This window comes from Andrena cerasifolii, chromosome 12 (genome assembly GCF_050908995.1).
Source record: "Andrena cerasifolii isolate SP2316 chromosome 12, iyAndCera1_principal, whole genome shotgun sequence".
Classification (NCBI taxonomy): domain Eukaryota; kingdom Metazoa; phylum Arthropoda; class Insecta; order Hymenoptera; family Andrenidae; genus Andrena; species Andrena cerasifolii.
In genome coordinates, this window is record NC_135129.1 from 6,479,195 (window position 1) to 6,505,474 (window position 26,280).

General features: G+C 42.6%; 1 protein-coding gene across 2 annotated transcripts in view; it reads left to right on the forward strand.

Moving 5' to 3' along the window:
* Irsp53 (Insulin receptor substrate 53 kDa) overlaps positions 1–26,280 on the forward strand; it is a 202,918-nt gene that overhangs the window by 100,023 nt on the left and 76,615 nt on the right. For both annotated transcript variants that reach the window (XM_076824776.1, XM_076824777.1), the window contains exon 4: positions 21,929–22,021. In XM_076824776.1, the coding sequence (XP_076680891.1) occupies positions 21,929–22,021 (93 nt within the window). The remainder of the gene's footprint in view (positions 1–21,928; positions 22,022–26,280) is intronic.

Here is a 26,280-nt window from a genome sequence, read left to right on the forward strand (position 1 = left end):
AAACACGGGGAAGCAGGGCTGATACAGGGGATGATTTAGGATTTCCCTTTACTACCCTTCGGATCCTCCGCCATATAAACTCGAGTGGCCTGTATTCTTCCGTGGAACACGATACGTCAGCAAATCACCGATTTTGGTACTGAATCTTGGAATAATGAAATATAGGAACCCAGGATTGGTAGTGCCAGTGGCAGTACTGAATATGTTCTGACCTTGGAAGGGAATAGTTTTGTCACATACATTCTATAAATTCGAAAAATTGATAGAAGCATGAGAGGTCCAAGCATCTTATAGGTATTAAATACTTTGCAAGTTAAAGTTGGAACTAATATTAATAATAATAATACTAATACGTCTTTAATACACCATCAAATTGCGTTAGATTAATACATACTTGTTTTTTTTTTCTTTTCGCGGTGCAATGAGCGAGAGTCGGCAAAATGCTGTTTTAAAATCCTACCCTAATGTGACGAAAAGGTAGTAGTAGGTATACCTACTCATACTGAACTTCGTTAGAAGAACACATGGATACGTAAAGAAATATAATACCATAAAAGTACCACAAGTACAATATGGAAATTTATAAGATTTGTGTCCATTCTTCTGGTACAATTTCGTAGAATTTTAAACATGATGGGAATAACTTTGTAGACTTACGAACAAAATTATAAAAAAATTTGAATAGTACTGTAACTATCCCTTAAATAATTTATTAAGTACACGTACTGAAAGTAGAGAATACTCTCTATAAATACATGGGCCGAACATTAATTCATTCCCCGCAGCCTTCGCGCACCTTCATTTTCCCTGCAATAACAAAAACTCTGGATCGAGTGAATACACACTGCGAGCGTATTCAGCGCGATTTATTCATACCCGATCTCCAACCATCGGTGCATTGACGACCAAGCAGAAGTAACGTTCCAGCCAGGAACGAAGCCACCGAAAGTGTTGGCGGCGCGGCGAGTACGAACTCCGAATATTAATTGGTCTTAATTATGCGCGGCGGGAGGGCTCGCTTTAACACGGGCAAAGTTTTTCGCGGCTCCCCAACCCCCGTTTTACCCCGTTCCCCTTCTTTCATGGACCCTCGGCTGATGCAAGGGTACACGGAGGCTTTAAAAGGAAGTTACGCGGCGCGGAACGAAAATGGTCCCTTGACGAGTTTTGCCATTGTGGTTTATCGAATTTTCTCTTCTTCCGTGAGAAGTTTCGAGTGGCGGGCTGCGGTTACGCTCGCACCGGGCAAATTTCAATTAACGTCCGGCTCCTTTGGAAATTCCCCAATAACCCTGCCCACCTTCAATTAATGAATGATGATCGAGAAGCGAGGGCGAAGGACCGCTCGATGATTCCTTTTTGTATTTTCTCCTGCTTCTTCCTGCTCTCTGAACTTGGCTTTCGTCCGACCGATTCTCTGGTAGAGATGATGTTTGCTTCGGGGAACGTTTCTGGAAGGGTGGCTGGATTTATGCCCGCTTTTTTCTGAAATTCAAATTTCTTCGAATGTCATTTGCCGGGTCTTCTGAAGGAAATAGGCGGGGTGTCTGATGTGAATAGGGCGAGCTGTATCTTTGGAGAGGTACGGGACAGAGACAAATGTCACAATGCAATGTTAAGTGGTTTTAAATATCTAAAAGATTAGAATCACTTCTTGAACTCAGTGACTTCAACAAACTTGACAGTTTATCTGAAACTTAATATATTTTCAACTTGAATATAGATCTACTGATTGTAGAATATTTTCCACATTTTCTTTATTTAAATTATCACAGCTGTTTACAGAAATTGCTTACTACATGTGTCTTAAAGAATTTTTAAGAAACTCAGGAAACGTAGTTTGTATACTGCACTGTACAGCAAGTAAAATGTTAATTATATTTCTCGCGTGATAACATATCACAATCTGCTAGGTAGCGACTAGCAGCATGCAAAGTGCAACTTCACGTTTCCTTAATGAAACCCCATACTTTCTAATACTTTAATCGATGCAGCGTTTCCCTAACTACAAGGGAATATTAGAGGGCTTGTGCAAAGAGATAAAGTTAATTGCGTGGGCCACCCTATGTAAATCCCCATAACAGCGGGGGTTCTTTATAGGGGGTGGCGTGTACCTTCGTGGAGTCATCGCGTGAAATCGACGGCTATTTTTCCTAGTTAACATCTCGATCGCCTGGCTTTTAGGTTTTCGGTGCTAGCGCCGGGGCTATTTTCATATCCTGAAAGTGGCTTTTTTCCGGTGGGAAGCCTATTTAGCTTGCACGCGGACACGATGTAAATGCGGCAAGTTACGGGGGCGGCTCTCGAAAGTTCCAATCTCCCGAGGCGAGAAGGAATGCGATTAAGCGTTGATGGCTTCCTAAATGCAAACAACCCCCGAAACCGTAATCACCGGAGACAATCACGACGCGACAAAGGGTAGACGGTGTGTCACCGAAGAAGAATAAACGACAGGAACAGTCGGGGGATGATGTCAATTAAGCGACACCTCTTCATTAATAGTCCTCTTAGAAAAACTCTATGTTCTTTGTCGATGGGGGATAAAATAAGCTACTTGAACGTAAACCTTCTCTTAGGTTCGAGCAATGTAATTCTATTCGAAGCAGAAATTTGAATTAAATACGTAATCTGTTATTACTTACACCTCGTTAAATATTATTGCGTGATTGTTAGAAGGGTGTCTTAAGTTTGCTTTTAGCGTGACGGTTTTAGTGGGTATTTGGAGCATTAATAAGTGATTAAGAAATGTGTGAAATCCGAGAGAACCTCGATTTATGTTGAAAGGAATATGTGTTTTAGAAGTGGAAGGATTTAATGAAATTCCCTGCCCCTTTCGAGATTTTCTGAGGAAAGGTTTCATGCTCTGTTGCATACGCCAGAAATCGCATTTAACCTTCAAGTTTACTTTGCTCGCTTTTAAGCCAGCCTTTCAGAATAATCTTCTTAGACACACATACCGTCTCGAATAGTACCTATTCCAGTGAATTCCCAAACCAACGAACTTTTTTCAAAACTTACTACAAAATCTCTCACTTTGGAAACATCGGTCGTACGTCTCAAAATACATCGCACATACATTTTGTAACACGCACAAATACTCGCGAAAGGAAGCAATCTTAAAATATGCATATCTCCACAAATTAAGCTGGGAATCCACCTGGAACATTGTCCACCAAAAGCTAAGCTAAGCTGTGCGACGCTATGCTATGTTTAAAAAAAAAAACAGCTTCAATTCAACATTTTCCACCAAAAGTTACGTTTCTATGCTATGCCTTGCTATGTTTCTGAAAAATCGCTCGCGGGGCAATCTCGTGCTACGTCTAGCTAACCCGACAAAAACATAGCACAGAAACGTAGCTTTTGGTGGAGATGTATTGAAGCTGTTTTTTTAAAACACAGGATAGCATGGCACAGCTTAGCTTAGCTTTTGGTGGAAACGGTTCCATAAAAGTGTATCGAAACTAATTTTATTAGCTTAGCTTCCAGGTGGATTCCCAGCTTAAAGAACCCAAACAGAAGTAGGTAAATAGCAACTTCCTTAATAAATCAATACGAAAAAAAGCCACGAAAACATGTCCATCTCAATTAAAATTAAACACCAATCAATCTAGTATGCCATTCTGAATAACACAACCACGAAAAAAATGAACCCCCTTGAAAAAAGAATATCTCTCCATCCCTCTTACATATACATCCCTCAAATTTCCCTGTGGGGAATCGATGGACCAAAAATCCCCAGCGTTGCGTCCAACAGCAATAAAGAAATCTCCAGGCCTTTGTAACCCTCGGCGCGTCGGTCTTCCGTCGCAACGTCTACATCGGAGCAAGGGATAGGCTGAATAAATCGGAAGAAGCCACTCGATCCTTGGAGTATCCGAACGATTAACTCGATTCCCGCGAGTGCATATATTGCTTTCGACACAATATCGAGTTACCCCGGGACGGGGGAGGGAAGGAAAGGCGCCACGGTGTGCGTTATTGGGCGCGATACGCTCGACTGTGTAGCGCAGCTTATCGTGAACCGGAAGGAGGGTAGCTGGAATTCGTGGGTTACTTGGTATCTCCCTTCAACGTCGCATAGCATTTCCCGACGCGGCGGCATTCGCCCCCCGACCACCGTCATCGAGGTCTTCGTCCTCATCGTTGTCCTTATGCCGCGGCATCGCCACTCCTATATTAAAGCCAGCCACCCCACAGCGACGATGTCGAACCACCCACCGTGTCCAAGTCACGACTACGCGCGTCGAGTGACTTACGCCGGCGTCTTTGCGCGCGTGGAAGCCTTCCTCCTCGATTTCTTCGCGCGCGCTCCTTCGTTTTTAGTGCTGTTATTCGAGACACTTCGCTCCGGCGATGGCAACGGAGGCTGCTGAATATTGTAGAATTTCTTGACGGGTGTCGGGATTTTCTTTGACTTTCATGGACTACGATGGATGGGGAAAGTTTCGTCAAGGGAAGCTTGCGACCTTTCTTTGCAGGTACATTTAGGATTGCTTTTGTTCGAGAATTTTTGTTGATCGTTTATAATTGATTTAAATGCGTGGACTTAATTGGTTTTAGAGTTGTGGAAGATGTAACGAGGTGGAGTTGAGTTTAAGTGGATGTTATGTGAGAAATTAAACTTTCTGTGATTTTTATTTGCACATCTCATTGCCACCATTTTTTTTTTAAATATGTTTTTATTCCAGCTGTTTTATCATTCCCCTTGAATTTTGCTTGTAATGAGTATGCCTTCGCGGATTATGCGTAACACGATAATCAAGTTGCAGGGAGTCTTAAGCACAGACACAGAATGTGACTTTGATTTAATAGGATTAGGTGAAAATTTAATAATATTGCGTTACACCTTCGTCAATAGTGTTTGGAGTAGAGAGTAATAGAGTAAACGATATTCAAAGGAAGGTTAATACAATTTACATCGGCAAGCGCAAACTAATATTGGCTGAAGAACAGAGGAAGCTTTTGCCGCCCTTCCTGTTTGCAGACTTGTTCACACATACCGTTCTTCGTGTTCTTCCTCGGAGCGGAAGCTCTTTGACTAGGAAGAAGGGCTGTAAATATTACAGAATATCCGGGACGCGATAGGGAAACGGACAGGGGTTAGAGGGATCCGTTTCGGGTGGATTCTTAGGGCCAGAATATATGCAGTTGTGACATTTTTACATTCATCCTAAAAAAATATACCATTGAATATTTACCACCATTATAATTATTATAAAATCTACTGTTATCAAACTATTTATCTGCCTCCCAAAAATGTCAACTCAGGTGGAAGAATTCTTATCGAGCTAAAGGAAGCATCAGAAACTGCAAGAAAATTGATTTCTCCCAATTTTAACAAATGTATTTTTACCAATTATGACTGCTATTTAACGGGGAAGTTCTAGAAGCACCCGAAGCGCAAGGAATTGGATGCTTTCTGGCAAAGAAGATAGCTGTGATTAGCGAAATAATAGGGAAACTTTCGAGCGTCGAAGATTTCCATTAATCCGCATTAATCCAGAGCGGAAGCGGCGAAGGAGAGTTCCGGTTGGTGGTCGAACATTTCGCGGCGTGCCACGATAAACACGGCGATAAGTAATTAAGTCGCTTAGGAGAATCTTAGGGTTCTTGCTCGTTTATTATCCACGCTTTCTAATCAACCAGCTACGAGCGGTCTCCCGTTGATAAACGACGCTCGCTGGTGAAATTATGCTCCGGCTTTTCTGTGTTCGGAATCGCCAGGCCGGGAAAAATGGGGCCGCGTTACTTGCATCAGCCGTAAAGCCGTATTACCCTTCAAAAATTATGAGCAGTATTTTTTACATTGAATTATGGCTCTCCTTGGTATTAATCCCCTGCAGGTGGATTAAGGGACGTATTAAACTGGGAAAAATTACTTCAGAGCATGATGACGAATGTTCTTTCCCGTTTCGAGAATCAGGGTGGCGATCGTGAAGTCGAGGAAGAACAGGGATTAACTGCCTTGATGGTAGCGGCGCGAATGAAACGAAGCAGTGATAAATGAAAGCTTCATTTCAGAGCAGTGAAGTTTAAGGGGTTCTCGATACTTTCATTTTGGGACAGTATTCTCTGGAGAAATATTGGAAGTTTGATTATTCTTTGGAACATAGTGTGATACTAGAAAAATGTTTGGATTTAAGAGAAAGCTTGGAACTTGAAATCTATATCTGTGTTTAATAGAATTTAGAATTATTTCACAGGATATCACTAGGAACTAGTGACGATTCGTATAAATCTGTAAATGGTAGCTCTTTCCCACGACACTGCAGCCAAAATTCTTTGTACCCAAAATTCTACCTTCCCCCTGCAAGCTGCGTAACATTTGGAAAGTTGAAATCCACAGTAGGCTCGAGAAGATCTTTCGAACAGGTCTGTATTTTTATTATTCAAGATTCTTAAAGGAACTTCGTTACCGTTCGTGTTAGAATTTTTACGAGCAACCAAGTGGAAAACTGTGTCTAGGAGGGGAGGCGCGAACTTTTTCACAAAGCTTTTCCTGCTTTAAGAAACTCCTTTAAAAAGAGAGCCTCTTCCACCTCCGTTCAGACGTTTTATTTCGCGCCAGGCGGTTTTACGGGCTTCCCGCCGTTTATTATTTTTCAACGGCGAGTAAAGTTTACGGGGCTCCGTTGCCGCGTGACCCCATGCACCGAATGCGTCACAGATTTCAAGTAGAAATTTCCTTATAAGTCATACGTTCGTTCTGTGCACGCGTCTCATATCCAGCATTTTACGATTCCGAATTTTGCAACGTCGTCGAGGCTCCTTCGCTGGCAGCTGTTACCCACCCTCCCCTCCCCCCTGTGCGTGTCGATCGTGCCCCGAGCGTCTCATAGTCCCTGTATTAAATCGTGAAAAATGGATTCTTTGATCCCAGGCTCGACAGGCCGCTGCAAATCGCTCAGTCTTCCTCTCACGCACGCCAGGTGATTTATTGGATTCGCATATCGAGTATATTACACGAGAAACAATATTGCCCTTCCGCGTGGCTTGCGTCGTGCTTCTAGGGGCGGAAATTTCTGGAGCGTGACAGTATTACAGTCTTTAAGTGAGGAGCACGATAGTTTTCTCTGTGTCGATTAGACTTTCCCTTATTTTCTACTTTACTTTCCAATCACTTCTAGATTTACCCTCGTCCATACGGCAGATTTATTAGGGCCGTCTATCGCGTGTTTAAAATAGAAGAATAAGATAGCACTGCAGCTCTTAGTAGCGATATTTGTCAAAACTGATCGCCGTGATATAAAGTGTAGCTTTCTCGAAGTGAAAGAATTTTAACGCGAAACTCCACCCACGCGTCACTGTCTTCCAACAAAGTCTCGAGCTGTTCGCAACTTTTCACTGGTCGCCCCTCGCGGTTTGAGATTCATGTCCCGCAGCTTAGCTTGCCAATCAGGGGCAGAGTGTCGCTCGATTTCCCTGCGTTGTTGCGAGTTGGCCGAGCGTGAATCGATATTTCGGCCGGCGGATCGACAGAGTTTCGACGGGCGTAGCTCGACGGGGCCGAGAAAGGGGCACGGTCGGTGACAGATCGGGCGGAGACGGGATCGACTGAGAGAAAAAGAGGGCGAAAAAACACGCCGACGCCATTTATTTCTACGAAACTTTCGTGCTTGAGGAATGGCTCTCGTTATGCAGCCACCGAACACGTCAACGTTTTCAATTGTACCTTTCGTCGGTTCTCGCGGCTTTTTATCGCGCCGACGAGCGCCCGACCGTGAAATTGAAGTGTTACAATCGCGTGTCTCGAGCCAAGCGGCAGAAAATCTGTTTCTGGCGAGCGTATCCAGCTCTGTCCACCGCAGCAATCGATCGAGTCTGACGTGTCCTGGCATCGTTGACGCGTCCACGATGGTTCGTTTCATTCAGCTTTTTTTCGGCTCCAAGGGAGCGTTTCTCAATGCGCAGCGCGTTAACAAAGGGGTTCAATATGTACGAGGTGCGTAGCACCCACTGAACTGAGTAGAAAATGTTTAATCAACATGGATCGGAAAATCGACACCGAATAAGGTGCAAGTGATTTTTCGTTCTAGAGTTCGAATTTCTTGAAAAGTCACAAATGTGGTTAATGCGGGATGACACTGCGGTTCAGTTTTATCTGAAGTGGTAGATAGCGTTTGAATGGGAGTTTCAGTGGAAGATGGATTGGATGGGGTGGACCAGTTGCACGGTCCACTGAATCTCTCGTCTTCAATAAGCTGGATTTTTCTTCATAGGGATTATCTGCAGAACTTAATGCATTTTTCACCGCGGGATAATGTGTCAGAATCACGTCAAGGAATCTAAGGTGCCTGTCTAGTGATTCGAGGAGGACCAGGGATTTTTGAAAGGCTTCGCAATTTTGTAGTACCTAGACGTGAATTGTGTATGGAAAGCGCATGTAACTCTGACAGTACTTTTACTTTATAAGTATTGCACTCTTCTCTTAATTACCTCTGTGAAGTCCTTGTTGGAACTTCCTAAGTTCTGAAATATTAAGGAACTTATTTAAAATACTAGGCTTAATAACTAAATCTTTATAGTCAAGTTTGAAGGGAAGATTCTTTAGGCCGCGTTCATATTAGTCTGAATTCAAGTAACTTGAAACTATTTTACCAAAGTGAACCTGTTAGTTACTTAGCTTGAAATACCCTTTCAGGTTTCTTTCAAGTTTAAAGTGAAGTAGAGATTCTTTCAACCTTGCTTTGAAGTACAACTTTAATGAGAACGTGGCTTTAGGAGCCACTAAAGTTGTAAGAAATATAATTCTACTTATCTAGGAGTAACCCTCTAAAATTAACTATAGAAGTACGCACATTTACCATGCATTTAATTAAAATTTCTGCCTAATATTTTCCTATAAAAATTCTTCGAGTAAGAGTATCATGGTAGAGGTTATCGCTCTCTGTGGAATGTCGATGGTCTCGTCGAGGACCGTGAATATGAAAAAACGAGGCCATCCGAGAGAAATAGTCGATGGGCGTGAGGTAAGAGTAACCTTGCGCTTATAAATACGTTGTATCAAATTGATCCGTCGGCGGAGGAGAACGTCCGTGGCATTGACAAATTGGCGTGAACAGAGGAGAATACCGAAGTGGACGGGCGATATTGCGTCTATGAGATATCGCGGGGGTGTGACAGAATTGTTCATGCAACGACTCTGTCCTTTTCAATATATTGGAACCTTTGTGTGCTCCACGCTGCCGGCGGAACGGTGGACGCAAAAAGAGGATCAGTGGACTCGGCAGTTTCTGTCCATAAAATAGCGGTTTACATGAATTTTTTCCCATAACTACTATTCTCTGTAGATTTTAAACTAATTACGAGAAATTATCCATTTACTTCTTTTCGCACAAACAACGGATAGGAGTGTCTTTCTTCTTTGAATCAATAAAAGAAATTTGTATAAAGTCTGTAGGAATAGTTGATTTATACAAATTCATTCCGCACACAAAGTAAATTCAGTTTAAATCCTGAACAGACCAATGCCCTCAGTAATTCATATTTCCCCCCAATTTTTCGCACCCATTAATAAAATTAACCTTACAGTCCTCCGTTAGACGATATTCGCACTTAACAGACTTCGTTATTAAAACACGCGCACGTTAAATATACAATTTCCCCGCGGCTCTCTTTGCCCCACGGAATTTCCATTTTTTCAAATATTTATCACGATGGAACGTCCATAATACTTACTGTCAGACGCATTTGCATCAACCCTCTTCTCCCCAAGGGAGGCAGGTGCCCGCTGCAACTGAAACGGACGCCTCCTACGCCATCCGGAGATCACACCCCAGCAAAACCGCGTTTAATTAAAAAATAACCTACGCATAATCCCTTCGCCATTATCTAAATTACAAAAAAAAAAATCCAGAAACAATTTTTCCCTCCCGCCAAAAAGAAACTCCTCCCGCTGCAGCCGATCGAAATCGTTGGCCAGTGTGTCGAATATTATTGAAGAATACCTGGCTGTAAGAGCGGAGCCGCGATGGTCGCCAAAAGTGACGATTCGCGTAAAATGCTCGCATACCGAGGGCCGAGGCCAGGAATCCCGGAACGCAATATCGGGGTGTCTCGTGGAGGGTGGCCAGCCACGATTGGAGGTTGATCCATCAGGCCAGGACACGTCCATTCCGCTGGTGGGCAAAAGTTTGCCGATAGTTGAAGACAGACGAACGAAGACGAAGGATGATTGGTTGGCTTTCGGAGTAACTTGGAGACAGGTCGAAGACAGTGTCCGTGGGCCATAATACAGGTCCCTTTGGCTGGAAAGGGCAAGGGTGGAATCGGTCACATTCGTACCGATCCCAATTCCTGATGCCTTTGCCCCGTCGCCGGCATCAAGCTCTCTGCACGCTTCGAGCCACCGCAACCGTCAAGCTGGCCGCAAACAAGGAGGTGGGCAATTTCGGGGTTGCTCAGCGTTTCTACCCTGTTGGACTATCTCAGAGCAGCACCCTCTTTCTTTATCCCTCCCTCGCTCCGCTGTGCCCTTAGACTTCCCCGCCGTCGTCTCCTTCCGTCTCCTGATCAACCGCAGCGCTCCAAACCAGATGCTTCCACATTCTTGGAGGGCGAGAGAACTTCATTGGCGCTCGTTGCGAACGGATCCTGCTGATCTCGGAACTCGATCTATGGAACGATTCGTTGGATCCCTTATTGCATCACGGATCGGGTGCTTTCCATGTCGTCCATTCGAGGCGAGTGTGCAGATCATTCCGTGGGGGTGGTAACATTTGAGTACTTCTGGTTTGTAGCTTTGTGGAGAGAGAATGATGGTGCATGCAATGTTTTAGAAGGATATGTAGTTTTTATAGATAATGGGAAACTGTTATTTATGTGTGGAAAATGAACTTTTAGGTTTTGTGGTTTGTTACGTTTATGCGATATGTTAATGTTAAACATTTTCATATCGAATTAAAAAAATTCAGATTTGTTAGTAAAATGATCTTTGTTTCTAAAGATTATTTTATTTTTTCTACAATTGTGCTTGATGTAGCTACGTTCAAGTAGAAAGCAGTCGGCAATTAAGTAGTCCCGTGAACAGTTCATTTTTATTGGAAGATGAAGTGCTATTGTCTTTCTAAATACGAAAAAGTCACTTCAGATGAGGAGCGATATTACTTTTCCCTTTCATTTCTCTCCTTTATTACGTTTACTTCGTTTTCATTTCATAATGCAGTTTTCCTGTCGGCTCAGATACAAAGAATATATTTTATATAAAATGGAACTGTTTGCTTCTATTGTTTGCCATTATTAAGTTGCAATATAATAATCGCTAAACAGACAGGAATAATGAAGTATCTGCGTGGGAGCTTCATTTTTATTGTATGGTATCAGATTCGTCTGAAATAAATAGCAGTCATGTTCCTTTAACAATGATATCTACTGTTTCCATTGTTACAATGATTAATTTTTAAATATGTCTGAATATTTCACTTCCATTTAGGTAATAATTACTAAACCAAAAGTACTGAACAATTATTTATTTTCGATCAAGTAGATATCTATATTCCTGATGTCTGCATAGTTGAACCAATACATAGTGTAGATATATATATATCTACCTGTCTTTTATAAAGACACGTCCTTCAATATTTAATTGAAAATAATAGTTAAGGAGAATAATACTGAACGATTTTAATTCTAGTTCGTGGATTCCATATAAATGATGCATGGCCACATTAAGATCTATTTATGACACTATATTCACTTGCTATTAAATATTTATCAATCTTCCATAAATGCAAAGTGTAATTAGAGTAAGTGGGGAACGAAATCTTGGTTTATTAAAGATTATTATTATCCGAAGGAACATTTCCCTAATTTTTTTTTAGCTAGAAATATACAGATCGTATCCAAAATACTTTGATTATATTAAATAGCAACATTTGTTTTCAAATACACAATTAAAGTAAAACCCCTCGCTAAACCAATGTAAAGTTAGTTTATACGTTAGTGGTACACTCGTAACTCAATTTGAACGGCAACGTTACAGGTGTTCACAGCGTGCGCGATTAATGTATGTCTGACCATATACAGATCGTATACTACTTGTCTGTCTGATCCCACGCGGTGGCAGTTCACTCAGAGCGCCAAAAAAGAAACTGTTCCCTCGCTTTCCATCATAACCCTTCATTATTTTTCCATTCCGACTCTGGCATTACCTTACACGTAGATAGTAATTATGTTTGTCAAAAACTAAATGACAAGCACAGTGATTTCATAAACGAATGCTCGATATGATCTACACAAATAATTCTCACTCTCAACAAATTCTCCTCTCATTCAATTTTAAAGATACTGCTTTATACTAAATTAAATTTAGCATCCTCCATATATCATTCCCACATGTAACAGATTGAGCATCATTATGAGAATAGAAAAGACAACGATATAAAACGTCAGGCCCAAATAAAGTCAGTCGCAACAGGTCCACGATAAACGTATTTAACCAGAACGGTGGCAACGGTGCCCGAATCCTTTATACTCTCTGAACACAGATAAAAGGCGGCTTTTATTCGACGGAGGCACTGAAATTACAGAGACACAGTACGGTCACCGTGACCACAAATAATTCGAAACAGTTGCGCCGCGTTCCGAGCCATTTTCACGTTAGACCGGCCCCTTTTAGCGAACGTCTGTGGATTATTCCGTAGCTGCAAGTGTACCGGAAACGTGGCCAACGTTCCTGTAGCGGACCTTAACGTTTATTGTTATCCAGGTTAATACCCGGGGCTCCGTGTTGTGGAAACTCACGAAATCCCACTGTAGCCGAGGCTGGCCTTTGTATCTTCCGCTTTCCGCGCCTGTTCTTCGGTCGGTTTTATATTCTCGGTCTCTGGCCTCTTTCCCGCCGTTCCTCTCGTTCAACTGGCTTTTCGCGCCGCCAGATTGGCGGGGCCTTTTATTTCTCGAAGAGAAAACGGATGGGACGCGGTCACGTCGGTATTATCGAAGCGATGGAAGAAGCTAATCCGGCGTAAGCTCCTTGAGACTCTTAAAAATTTGAAGCACCTGGTGACTCTGCGATAAGATAAGTGGGATATTGACTGTGGGAATGAACGAAGTTCCGCGAGAATAAGAGTGTGCATTATTTCATACACACTGGGTCCCTGTGTGCAGACTGATCATAATTTTTGTGTCGTAGAGCGATGAATAATAATAATAATTATGGGATTTCTGATGTTGAGTTCTGAGACTCGAGATGCTGTAGAGTTTATTCTTTATCTGAGGATTCTGTGTTCCCTATACTTTTTTATTTTCAGCTTATCACTGTAATTCGGATTGATAGAGAAAGAAGTCTATATTAGTCTTTTCTTTCCTTATTTTCATATGCATTTAGAAAGGAGTGGAGGAATTCTGACTAGATTGAAATTTCTTTTATGAACAAGTCATTTTTAGAATCTGGTATTTTTTATTTAGTCAAGAATATGCTGTGTACATGATTACATGAAGTATTTAACAAACACTTAAATCTATAAAATAAGCCCCGATATGGGGATTCCTGTTATCCTAAACTGGTGTTCACGTTCTTCGGTTAGACCTGTGAAAAATGCACATTTCGTATGATTTTATTTCAACCATACTCTTTGCTTCACTTCCGCCTGGTCGATAAATAAGGCGTTGCAGAGCACATTGAAAAATATCGAGAAAATAGCCTCAAGATGCTCTCAGCCGAAAGAAAGTATAGAGGTAACGTTATACAAATTTAATACCTACTGCTGACTTTTCTATGTTTCGTGAATATAGACAGAAATATTAAAACCTTTACGTATCCCGCTTTAAAACCGTTCACTTAGTGTTTGTTTGATTTATCATCCTGTAAAAATATCGTACCCATCTATTCTCTCTTCCTGTTGAATATATTCACAGACAGTGGGCAGAAGAATGCTTGGGATGAGCTACATCCATTTTCCACTATGTTCTCGTGCCTTCGTTCTATCCTTCCACTCGTCCTGAGCCTTTCGGAAGTAAATGGCATAAATTAGCAGAAAGCAAGGGCAGGCCACAATTAAAGTGTCCCTGTTAACATATTCCAATTAACTCTGAGAGCAGTTTTTGAAGACCAATGCCATGCATTTCTAAACAACTTATTACCTACGTTGCTATCTTTAATTATCAACCACTTTACCATCCTGTATATTCCTATGTTATGTTAAAAAACAGGGAGATGGAAATGGTAATATTAAACTGAGCAATTGATGATTATTTCAACAATCACCCAGAAAAACCCATCAATACTAACATACAACTACAACTAGGAAAATAAGTATTTCAACTAATAACCTTAATTTCTGCTTACGGACATCATAAATTTACCCAATTCAAATTACATAAAATTCAACTTCGAAGGTTCTCGAGCCACCCCATGTGTCAAACTCAATTCAAGTCTCCCCAAATTTAATACACACAATGTACACCATGGAAGCTATTCTTCCATTCCAAAAAAAAAACGCAAGAGTATCAAGATTTTCCATTAAAAGATAAAACAGAAACTGAATTAAATTTAAATTCTTAAGAAACCTAGTTCAAAACCAATGACGAAGTTACATGCACTCTCACAGGTACCTACCCTGACGTTACCGCGACAGTTCCGTGAAATACGAACTGGATTAAACTTATCGTAGTCTGGCGCATACATCTATCGTTATCCGAGTTAATACCTCCCCCTCGTTGCAGCCCGCAAAGAAACAACACGGGGTTACGAAGCGACGAAGGGCAAGCCGCGTTTCCTCCATTTCCCTCTTCTTTGCTCGCATTTCCCGTCCCTGTGCGCCGCCCCTCGCTGTCGCTCCTTCTCCCTTTCCCCGTCCACGGCTTCTCGTGCTACTAAACGTTGAGCTTCCTGTTCCTGCGGGGCTGGGTGGGAAGGCGAGCACGAGAAAAAAGACAGAAAAGGGAGAAGGCGCGGCTGAATTTATGCTTCATTCGTACACGTTAGGTATACACGAGGAGGAAACGAGTGGAGCGTAAATTATGGTACTCTTGAACGCGAACTCACCCACGTTACGACCTTCTATACCTCAGCCTCAACCCACGCGTTCTCGTTGCTAGAGCGGGGCCCGTTGGGGGGGGGGGTGGGGAGGGGTGTGTGTCTTTTATTTATTGTTCCAGGCCAAGCTGCTCGGGATCACCCTTCCGTCCCCCCGACGGCGTGAGAAATTTAATTTTAAAAAATGCCACCGTCTTCTTCCGTTCCTCTCCGTCTCTCGCCCCTTCTCCCTCCCTCTCTTTATCTCCGCCTCTCTGCCAGTCTCCTTCTCTTTTCCTCGCCAATGGACACTTATCACCCGACTTCTCCTGCGAAAGAAAAGCTCGCTCGCGGCGGTGGCCGCCAGCGAGACCTCTTTCTTCGTTCGTCTCTTCAACCTGTACTTTAAGTCTCTTAAGCTCCCGTTTTGGAGCATCCTGCTAGGCTGTTAATAGACAAACGAGCCGGCTGTGAATCAGAACACCCGTGAAAGTCGTTCGCGCGAAGCTCCGTCCTCGTCCCCCAGTCGCGATTCGACTTCTCGCGCTTTGTGTTGAATAAATACCTGCACTGGAGCTTTTCAGGGCTGTCTCGCGTTCTTGGGACACTGTGGAACTTTGTGGTGGATCTGGAGTTTCGTTGAAATGCGGTTCGAGGGCTATTGCATATTCCGTTACAGAGGGAAAGGAAATTTGATTGTATATGTTAATGTCTGCCTATAGCGGCACTCATACAGATTAAGAATCTTTTGGAATTTTTTGTTTCGGATCAGCCTGACCCGGGAAATCACCTACGCCGTGAACATACCTCTTTTTTAGGTGCCATATTAACGTTATAAAAAAAAAACAATTAAAACAAATTATAAAAATTCTTTTTAAATTTTGTCTGCATAATATAAGAGTAGCTTAATAAACACCAAAAAGTTTAATTTCATTATCGGTTGTATTTATTCAGAAAAAAATCTTTACAAATAGCTTAATCTTTCGGCCGATTAAAGTAGAATGACCACTTAAACGAAGAATGAGGCAAAATGGTATCCACCATGAATGTACTTTCAAACCCACAGACCTAGATCCTAGACAACCCAGACGATCATCATACCTTAAGAGCATGCCCACAAATCTATTACCTCCATACTAAATTTTCAAATTCTACTTCATGGCAAACTTCCCCCATACACCCCAACCTAACCCGTCACTCAGCTGCCATAACGTGCAGAATGCCACACCTCGAATGCCTATCCCCAGTAGGAAATCATCATGGTCTTCAGTCTTAAATGGCTGGATGGAGAAGCCTATATTTCCGAGCCGCCCTTTCCCCAGGAAACGGTGGCTGAAGCGGGGGCGAGTTCCTCTCGCGTCGCTCGACAGAATAGCGGGCGGAAAGCACTAATTGACTGGCTCCGTCGCCTCCGGTTTTTGAAACGAATTAGTCGACGACGAATCCGATTCAGTCGCATCCTTTCAGACTCCCCCATCGCGTCCTGTTTAACCCCCCTTTCCGGCTCGTCTTTGCAGCGCGGGGGGCCGCGTTTTTCAGACCTACACCTCGTTACGGTGTTCATGGACAGACGGAAGGGGGTGAGAATGGGTGGAGGGTTTTTGTTAAGCCATCGAGAATTCCAGTTAATCCGCCCGGCGTTGGGGACGAGCGCATTACACGCTACGGGACTATGCTTAATTAGCCTGCCATCGAGCGCACGATTTAATGCCACGTCCTTATCAGATAGGTTCGGATCGCACGCGGTGCTCCTCGAATCCTTCGCGGCCCGTTTCTGTAATGACGGAGGGTGTTGATCCCCGTCGACGCCATCGCAAAACAAACTCTTTTCAGATTTTGCAGTGGAGTGCTCCTCTCTCCCTCGAACGCGAATTTCGGATTTCGCGAGGCTCGTAGTACCTACTTCTTTACAACTTTAACATTTTGACGATTGCATTGAATCGGTTGCACATTTTTATTAAATTCGTAACGTATCACAATTATGCTAGTTATTAGAGGGTAACACTTTCGACGATGATTTGAGTAGATTTTAATGTGTGTGAAATCATGTGATATAGGTTTTTATATTTGTTTGTTTAATAAGAAAATTCTTACTACTGTTAAGTAAGGAACCAGAGTGATTTCAAACCTCTAAAGTTTTTTGTTTCCGGGTTTCTTAAACGGAAAAGATGGGGAGATTGGTTTTATAAAAGGGGCAGCAAGAGCTTCGAATTTATGGTGGGAAATTAGTTATTAAGGGCTGCTGAGTTGAGTTAAAGGTGGTATATTTACGCTCTTTTAACGATCGCTTCATTGTCAATACAAAGGAATTAAATTGGTCCTCGGTTTATGGAAATAATTCGCGCGATATTTCTATGCAAATTGTTAAATCGATCTTTTCAAGGAGAAAAGCAAAGTTTGAAGCAGACTGCCGTCGTATTTACATTCGTTCGAATGAATTTCGAACGGCGAGCAAAGAATTTTATTCGACGAAAGTTTGTCCCGGAGCTTAATTTTCAATTATCAGCCGATATCTGAAAAGGTGCGCGGCGAAATCGTGATAACTGGATTAATCAAACGCTGTATCCGGCGATAGGCTATTCTCTTTGACGTGAAACATGCAGAAGGAAACGATATTCCCGAATGGAATAATTCTTTAAATTAAATCAACTTGTTGTGGACTATTTTAACAAATAAATTCGTTTATTGTTTCAACATAAAGGTGTAATATTTAATTTCGTTAAGATAACTGTACTTCGTTTAAACTAAAACCATACTTTGACACTCAAATAATTTCCAATCGTTCCTGAAATATAGCAAAAATCTCATATAAATAAAGATATATCTAGAACTTTATTTATTTTACTAACAGAGCAAACGTTGCACAATTTTAGCCATTTATCAAAATTCCCTGAAAAGTTACCTACAGAAGAAAACCTTCATCACGAGTTGAAACATTGAGAACACAATAAATCTGCAAACCACCACCCATTTTCTAAAATCTAATTATCCTCCCCTTGCAATATTTCAATCCCCTAAAAAGACATTACATTCCACATACCGCGTGAAACAATTTCTCAAACTGTACTTAGGACTCCACCTTTATTCTAATACTTCCACTCTAACGTAATTATCAATCCGCTTATCGCTCTAGCCAGTCGCGTTTTCACGCCAGTAAATCGCCAGGGACGTAGCCCCCCTTATATATAAATGGAAAGGATGGAACCAGAGGCGGAAATACAAGAAGGTGGGGGAAAGATCGGTGGAACCCTCCAGTCTGAAGCATTCACGCGACGACCTCGTGTAAGGTCAGAATCCTCTTGCACGTTCAGTCATAAAAGAGGCGCGCGTGGCGCTGTCGGTGGTTTCAGCAGGGGTTGCTAATACTCTGGAAATCTGCTCCCCCGCGTCATATTCGAAAGCTCCTCCGGTATCGGGGACCCTCCTTCGAAATTCCGCGTCGACATCCGCTTGATTACATGCGTCTCTCTTCCGCTTCATTTCCGAACAGGGACCCGGGCTGTCGTTGGAAATTTCTTTCTGGAGTAGACCTGTCGGTGCCTACAGCCTTCCGGATCGGATTCTGAACGGTTCCGCTTAAACGATCTCTCCTCGAAACCGATTTCCAGATGCAAATCAGAGGTGAACCTTTCGCGAGAGATTCTGTCCATGCTGCGCTCTCTATTTACCCTTCCCAGCGGTTACGCGCGGTTCCGACGTCTCTCTCTCTCTCTCTCTCTGGCGCAAAAAATTCCGATGGAAGGGCTCGAAATTGCGATGGGGTTGCTGAACGGCCTGTGACGATAAATACCACTCCTGCGATGGATTACTGTAACAGGGGGTTGAAAATATAATGCAGTGGGATGATGGGGAGCTCTGATGTTCAAACAGTTATTTTGATGAGTAGTACACTGTATGATTAACTTTCCGACGTCACCCCGAGAGTGTGGAGCAGGTGGAAGATCGAGCTGATTATCGTTTTTTTTTATTCGTTGTAAACAGTTAAAAATTGGAAAGATTTTATATAATGAAATCAAATATTTTTAGCAGCATGTGGAACTGTACTATCCCTTTGTGAAACAGGGAGCAGGGGAACCGAATAGTAATCGATAATTAATTTCATATGACGGAGCTCCTGTCCCAAATCCCATTGCACTGGGAAAATGCAACCGTGGCACAAGGGACTCTCGGTGTTACACACTCGAAGGCGAATAGGCCCTTTGCCCGTGGAACGGGGTGTAATTACCGAGAACGACCGAGAATAACAATTAACACCGCAACGAGGCGGGAGCAGCCTCCCCCCGTCAACCAAAGCGTTTCGGACAAGGGCCAGGAAACGGGACGGAACTTGACTCTGCAATCGACGTTATAAGCCTCAAGGTCGTCAGAATTTCCACGCGTTGCACAGCTTCCTCGAACGAGACTAATTAGTTTGCCCTAGTTCGCGCGAGGGATGAAGGAACAGGAAAAATTGTTTGTGCGTATCGTTTCGACGTTCCACGAAGCCATTCGATTGGCTCTAACGAGCAAAGTCGAAATTAATCGTAATTTTAAAAGGCACAGTAAAATCTATCAAAATTATTCATTTAACTCGAAGACATAATCATAGAAGAAGGCTTCTTATTATATTTAATAACAATTTTGATTCATCGTTTACGTTAAAAAAATAAAATAACAATTGTCCCTACTTGGTGCATGCAAAATTTTTTGAAGTAAAATAACGTAAACAGTGGAAATTTGAAAGAATAAATCTGGGGAGGGTTGGAAGTAGTCGAATGTCTTAGCAAGTTTCATTATGGTTCGCGGTTCGTTCATAATTAATGCGATTCTTCGATCAGAACTCTATGGATTAAAGTGGCGGGTGCGAAGTTGAAGCTTTCGGTTGCTTAAGGCATTGGTATTCGGCCAAGGTGCCCGTCTAATACCCTGCTTTTGTCTTAACAGGGGTGAATGGGGAGGGCAGACGATTTTCTTCCAGGAGAATGTAATGGGTAGACCGGATCAGTCTCCCTGTTCTTCTTTTTTTATCCTCCAACGTAGCGGAAAGTCCTTCGAGAAAGAGTTCCACGGCTACGATGAGATGAGACAAGATAGGGGATGGTACGTCCTGTCGTTCGGAAATCTCCAACAAACTTTCCAGAAAACAAGACTAACTTCATCATTTCTCTATTTTTCTGTTGATAGTAAAAAATCTCATCGGAATTTTACGCAATTCTACTCCCTCCAGAAAATGAACACCGTTATTTCCTCGATGCTTTATTGACAGTAATTTTTGACATTTCCAGCGATAATATCTAGAATACACAACTGAACGGTTCGATGAACGTGCAGTGTACAGAGTTAAACGTGTTCCAAAGCAAACGTCAATTTCAGCTTGTTAATTTGCTTCGACGTCGCTTGGCCTCCTCGAATATCGAACACACGGAAGGGTTGAGGATATCGAGTTTGTTTTGAGAACTTTTTACGAGAACGTCGCTGGGAAGTTATCGTTACCGAAGTTCCAACTTTCTCGTTGCTGTGCAAACGGAATTCGCGGCACGTTCCTTTAAATTAGTAAAGTGGAATCCATTCGGAACGAATTATCCGGCGATCTTAAGGAATATCCTTCCCTTCGGTAAAATTACATCCCTTTCCCCTGTGTTTCCAATACGTTCTCGAACACTTCATTCCGGGTTAAATTTTCGAAAGCAAATGTACAGTTTTATCGAAAACAAACGTACTATTCGAACTGCTGCCTGGCTCGTGAAAAGTCTGCAGTTGGTAACGTAACCAATTTGGACCAGAGTCAGAGAAATTCCCTTATACATCTGCTTTTCATTGGAACAGGGATCAGGGAGCTTTTCGTTTGAGGTCTTCCATTAGAATTAAATCCGAAGTGTCCACTTTTCTCCGAGATGGACGTATCCTGATCTTGGGGCGACAGGCAGAGAACGATCAGCTCGCCGTTCGCTATAAAACAACCCCTACACTTTCGTGCGGGTTCGTTCCTTCCGAGATACAGCACGTTCCTACCCTGCCACTCTTGTCCAAGCTATTCCTCCTTTTTGTCCGTACAGCGGCAGCTAGTTACGTACCATACAACTCCCGTATTTATGAGGGATCCTCTGGCGGAGGAAACAGGGCACACACCACCAATTTCCACCGATCTACCCTCCGCAGGCTCTCGCCCCTTTCCGTGTTCACCGCGGGACCGTCCCAATTTTTCTGCCCCATAGATTTTAACGAGGAGCTTTCGTGGGAAATGATCGTTCTTTATTGATAACCAGAGTACTTCTAACAGCGTTTTCATTCGCCAACCCCTTTCTAGCTGGCCATCGTATCAGGGGCACTCTGTGTTCAATGTTTCCGTTGCAGCGTAAAAGGGTGGTCGTGTGTAACTTGCAGGAAAGGCTGAGGAAGATAAAATGCGTGTACAGAAATTGAGTATAGCAGACTTGTTGGTAGGAATGGAGGTTAACGATTAGGTTCACTAATTTATAAATATTGAGTACTCATCATTAAATGATAATCTAAGTTTTACTTCATACTGATTCGATCAAGTTCGAATGAAAAGGAAACTGAACTGGATGTATTAGAAAAGGTACTACTGTTAACCGAAACGATACAATAATTGTCAAGGAAATATTAACAAACTCCCTCCGTTATTAGTTTTCATACAATCAAGAGCAAGACAGTGTAGTATTTGATATTTAGCTGTCAAAGAAGGGAGACGAATAGGGGAACCTGCTGCTCGTCTAACGAACATTAATGTTAACACATACCAAGGCACAATGAATGGTCGGTACTTAAGCATTCCAGCCAGGAATGAAAACAGTTCTTTCACAGACGAATCGATAAAATTTCCATGCGGTTCAGACTACTGTGGCTGCCTTTAATTAAAGAGGCCGTGGCAAGCCATTGAATTATCGCCGAGAAAAGGGGAAAAAGTGTAGGAAATCGTGATACACCTGCTGTTCAGTCGCTATATTTGCCTTCTGTTTAATTATTTTCCAGGTGCCGCAACCGCATCCCGCGTCTACGTGGACGCATTGTCTCGATTAGCACGGCAGGCGCAGCTGGGGACATGGGGTGGTTCCAAGGATGTCGGTAAGTTTCGCAATTTTCGTATCATCACTGGCGAGGGAACTTTCTTCCCGCCGTTTCTTGTGTCTGCCCTTCGACAGACGCTCGTTAAACCCAGGAGAAACCGACGACACGTGTTTAAGCCCCGCGTTTTGTGCCGTTGTCTGGTAAACGATGGTTGAACAATAATTTATTACCTACTCGATGAATAAACTGTCATCGAAATCGCGATAACTTGGGATGTCTGTCAAGAAGACGGAAATAATTAAGTACATAACTTTCATGAAGATCGAGGTGCCCCTTCCGAGTCTTGAGAAGATTCTGGTACTTGTGATTTCGAGGGAATATTAAATTAAATTTCCCTGTATGTTCTCCTGACGCGTGAGATGATGGAAGATGCACAGTAAGAAAATGAATTCTGTAATATTTTCTACAGATCTGTCAGTTTTCTTGCAGAGTTAATAGAACAGGTATATCAGGGTTGTAAAAGCAATGAGGACGAAAGACTATTCCATTTGACTATCAGAATTGCTAGTCCAAGATTCAGAATTTCCTTTGAAATTAGTTTTTTGAAGCTCTGAGCCTACCAAGTAGGACAGGTGTTTTAATTTTGTAGAGTTACATACCCCCAGAGCCTGGGATTGTTTCATGAGAGCTTTATACTCCCAGGAGCACGTTCCCAGCGCGGGAACTAGCGATCGCGTGGTTCCGAGGTAGCCCACCAGCCGTGAGCCGTTAAAGGAGACTCGGCTGGGAGCGTTCTGTGAGCGCAACAGCTCCAATTAGCTTAATGGTGAGCAAGGGTGCAACAATCAGTCGATGTAAAGCCCTATGCTGATTACCAAAAATCATATCAAACGACCTGTCTCCCCAGGAGTATCGTTTTAAAGCTCGAAGCACGTCAGTGCATCTATTAAAAATAGAAACGCAAAGTCTTGCGAACGAAAAATTCTTTCATTTACAACTCCAATGGAGGGATCATCTTCGTCTTGTGAGCGCATTCGATTTTCAGGTCTTGGTAGTCTCGTGTTCGTGGCTCGTCACGGTGAATTAATTAAAATTTGTCGCGTGGAATCGGCGAATAAACGCGAGCCGGTCGATTGATTCTTAAGAGGCGAGCGTGTCGCGCGGCTAAATTAATTAGCGTTCCACGCATCATTAGACGCGCGAGAATAAATCGTCGTGACGCGGACACGGCTGTCAGCGGGAAATTTGTTTGCCTCGATCGCAGTGTTCCGTTCGACGCGTTGAATTTAGAACGTGGCTTTCCGGTTTCGTCCCTCCTCCCCGCGATCGAACCCGACGACTTTGTCGTCCTCCCGATGCCTCTCTTAATTAACAGATCGCCCGCATCGCATGGTGATCATTTCAATTACGGCCGCGCGACGACGCAGCCACCATATTCGTTGGAAATTAACAGAGGCCTGGGCGCGCAATTAAAATCGTCCCGTTGCCATTGAAACGTATCGTTAACACTTTTTGCAGTGCTTTTTGGTAATTTAGGGGCTGGTGAGTGGAATCGGGGGATGAGTGTGATATGGACTGGAAGGTTTTAGGTAAAAGTTGAAATAAGGGGTTATCTGAAGGGGAATTGGTAGAATTCAATAATGCATTAGTGTTTATAAAAACAGATATGAGACTACTTAGTCGGTTCTAGGTTTTCAAGGTAAGTTCGACGAAGTTGTGGATAAATATTGTTTCATCAATTCTTCTGAATTTCGGTTCCTCCTCAGTTATTCATTGAAATTAGTGTTACTTTAAGACAATTTTTAAGATAGCAATGTTTGAATAATCGAACGTTTGGTTAAACTATATTCACGAAATCGAAAGTGTTAAGTTGTGGTCAAATAATCAAGGTTCTACTGTGTCTGGTTCAGCATGTTAATTCGGAACGACGAGATAATTTATCATTTAAAAATTCTGCATTGAGTTGCAGTGGGTGGCCAAATTAGTATACTCAAACAAGAAGGTTTGAAATTTTGTAAGTTTAAGCGATGGGATAAAATAGATGTTTCGTTTTTAATGTTATAATATTATTTTTTTAATACTAGTATATGTATTTAAGAATGCAAATTAAATACATTTAGGTATGTAGGTTTAAGACTATATGCATGCTTTCAATGCATTCTGTGGCTACTTCCTGCAGTTTTGGAATATTCTGCCATACTCTAATGATATTCTCTATTATTTCTATCTTATTTCTACTAATTTTATCCCAGCCCTTCTAAAAACAAATGAGATTTATATGTTGAAAAATTACTCACAATGTTGACAGATTTAGCTAATCAATAAATGAAAAAACAATAACATTCGTGCATTATTACTTTAATTACAGCCACGACTTTTATAGATTTTGATGGAAATGTTTTGAGTGTAATATTTTGGCCACTTAACAGGCCCACGCAAAACACTGCAAGTGATACGAAATGAAATAAGTCAGACATACTACCCAGAACTTGAAAACCACTTAGATTCTAACGAGATCTTTTAAACAACCTAATAATCTAATAATCCAATCCCTTTTCTTCTATTAGAATCTCCAGCCAATAATGTCTAATATTCTAAAAATAATTAATACCCATCGACTCCACATCCCAAGCCCGATGCCCTAGAAAACGTCGTAACCTCTCCTTATAAACTACGCAGTCACCCTCAATTAATTTCCCTCCGAAGTTACCGCGGTATTCATAAAATCCCCTGAAAGAACCCCAACAGCATTACGTAATTCGCCAAAATTATTCTGTCCACTCGACTCGGCGGGGTCTCCATCAAACAGCCACTTTTATGAAAGTCAAACACGCATGAGCTCCGTTTTCGACTAAATTTCGAGTCCATGGACGGGATAACCGCCGTCCCCTGTCCTCAAAACAAATTAACACTCGTCTAGCGGGGCTAATTTGCAGGGGCCGTCCCCCACGCGGAACGACTCGCACTTTTTCTCTCGCATGATGGTGGACGAGCACTCTTCTGGCTTCCAAAGCCAATAAACGCTCGCCAGTTTAACAGCCTTTGTCTCTGTGCGCCTCTCTCTCCCTCTGTGTCTGTCTTATGTCGCGGCTCGGACAGAAAGGGGGTGGAAAAAGTTGCTAACAGGATCATTGCAGCGTGATAAGTGTACGTATTAAGTCCAGGTTGGCAACCTCCGTGGTCGAGCTCGCAAGTTTCGAAATAGGAAAGGAACACGAGGCGGGGGCGGCTGGTTGCCTCAGGAAGCAGCCCAAGTGCGAGGGAAGTTTTATTTGTTTCTCAAGCGGAAAGGGAAATCCCATTCGATTCGAAACGAATTGCACGCTGCTCGCCTTGGTATTTTCCTCGCGAGGACCGCTCGCTTTGTGCCGCACGGAATGTTTAGCGCGGGACTTTACTTCCTCTCTCCTACACGGCTTTCCGTTACTCTCTCGTCTTCCTCGTGTAGTAGGCGGGGATTGACCATGTCGAAATGCAATTTAGATTTTTGTGTCGCTGCTGTTGGACTTGGAGGTGGTAGGTGTTAGGTGGGGAAATGGATGACGTTCCCGAGGTTCATGATGTTTCCCATGTAGTACCTGAATTTCTTAATTGGAATAAAGATGATACACAACATACTAATATACAGCTATTTCACATTAATAATACTTCAGTTAGTATATCAAGTTTTAACAGAACTTTGGTATCAGTATTGTCATTAATAAGTTGTATCTCCTTTTTCCAACCTACGCAAAGTAGTCTGATAAAATAAAAGCGTAAAAAATTTTGCCCATTAACCCTTCTCTCGTGCCACACAGGAATTCAGAGAAATACATATACATAGGTAGGGCACAGTACGTAATTAAACGGGAGGATTTCACGGATAGAGCGTTATTTTCAAAGATAATACAAAACGAGTTCTCGAACTTGCCTACATTGCATCATCCCCACTCTCTCCCCCCGACAGTGGCCGAAGTTAACTGCAATCGGTGGTTGGGTAGAATATCCGAGCCTTGGATATAACCCCTGTTAACTGCATACGAGACACCCCGGGGCACCTTCCAATTTAAACTCTGCCCTGTGTGCTACCACGAAATAGGGTTACCGTATTATTATTTGTCGTTCCAACCGGTTACGGGTAAGAATAAAGCGGATAAATTATTGTTCCAGCAGGCTTCGTTACTATTTTGCGTCGCGAAACGTGCAATTAGTTGATAACCACGGAGGGATGTCCTCCTTTCTGATTAAGCTCGGCTTAATTCCAATTGCACCGCCACCCTCCTTCCTCCTGGTTGCTTCCTTTTTAAATTGCAAGCCTCTGCGTCCGATGTTCGTGT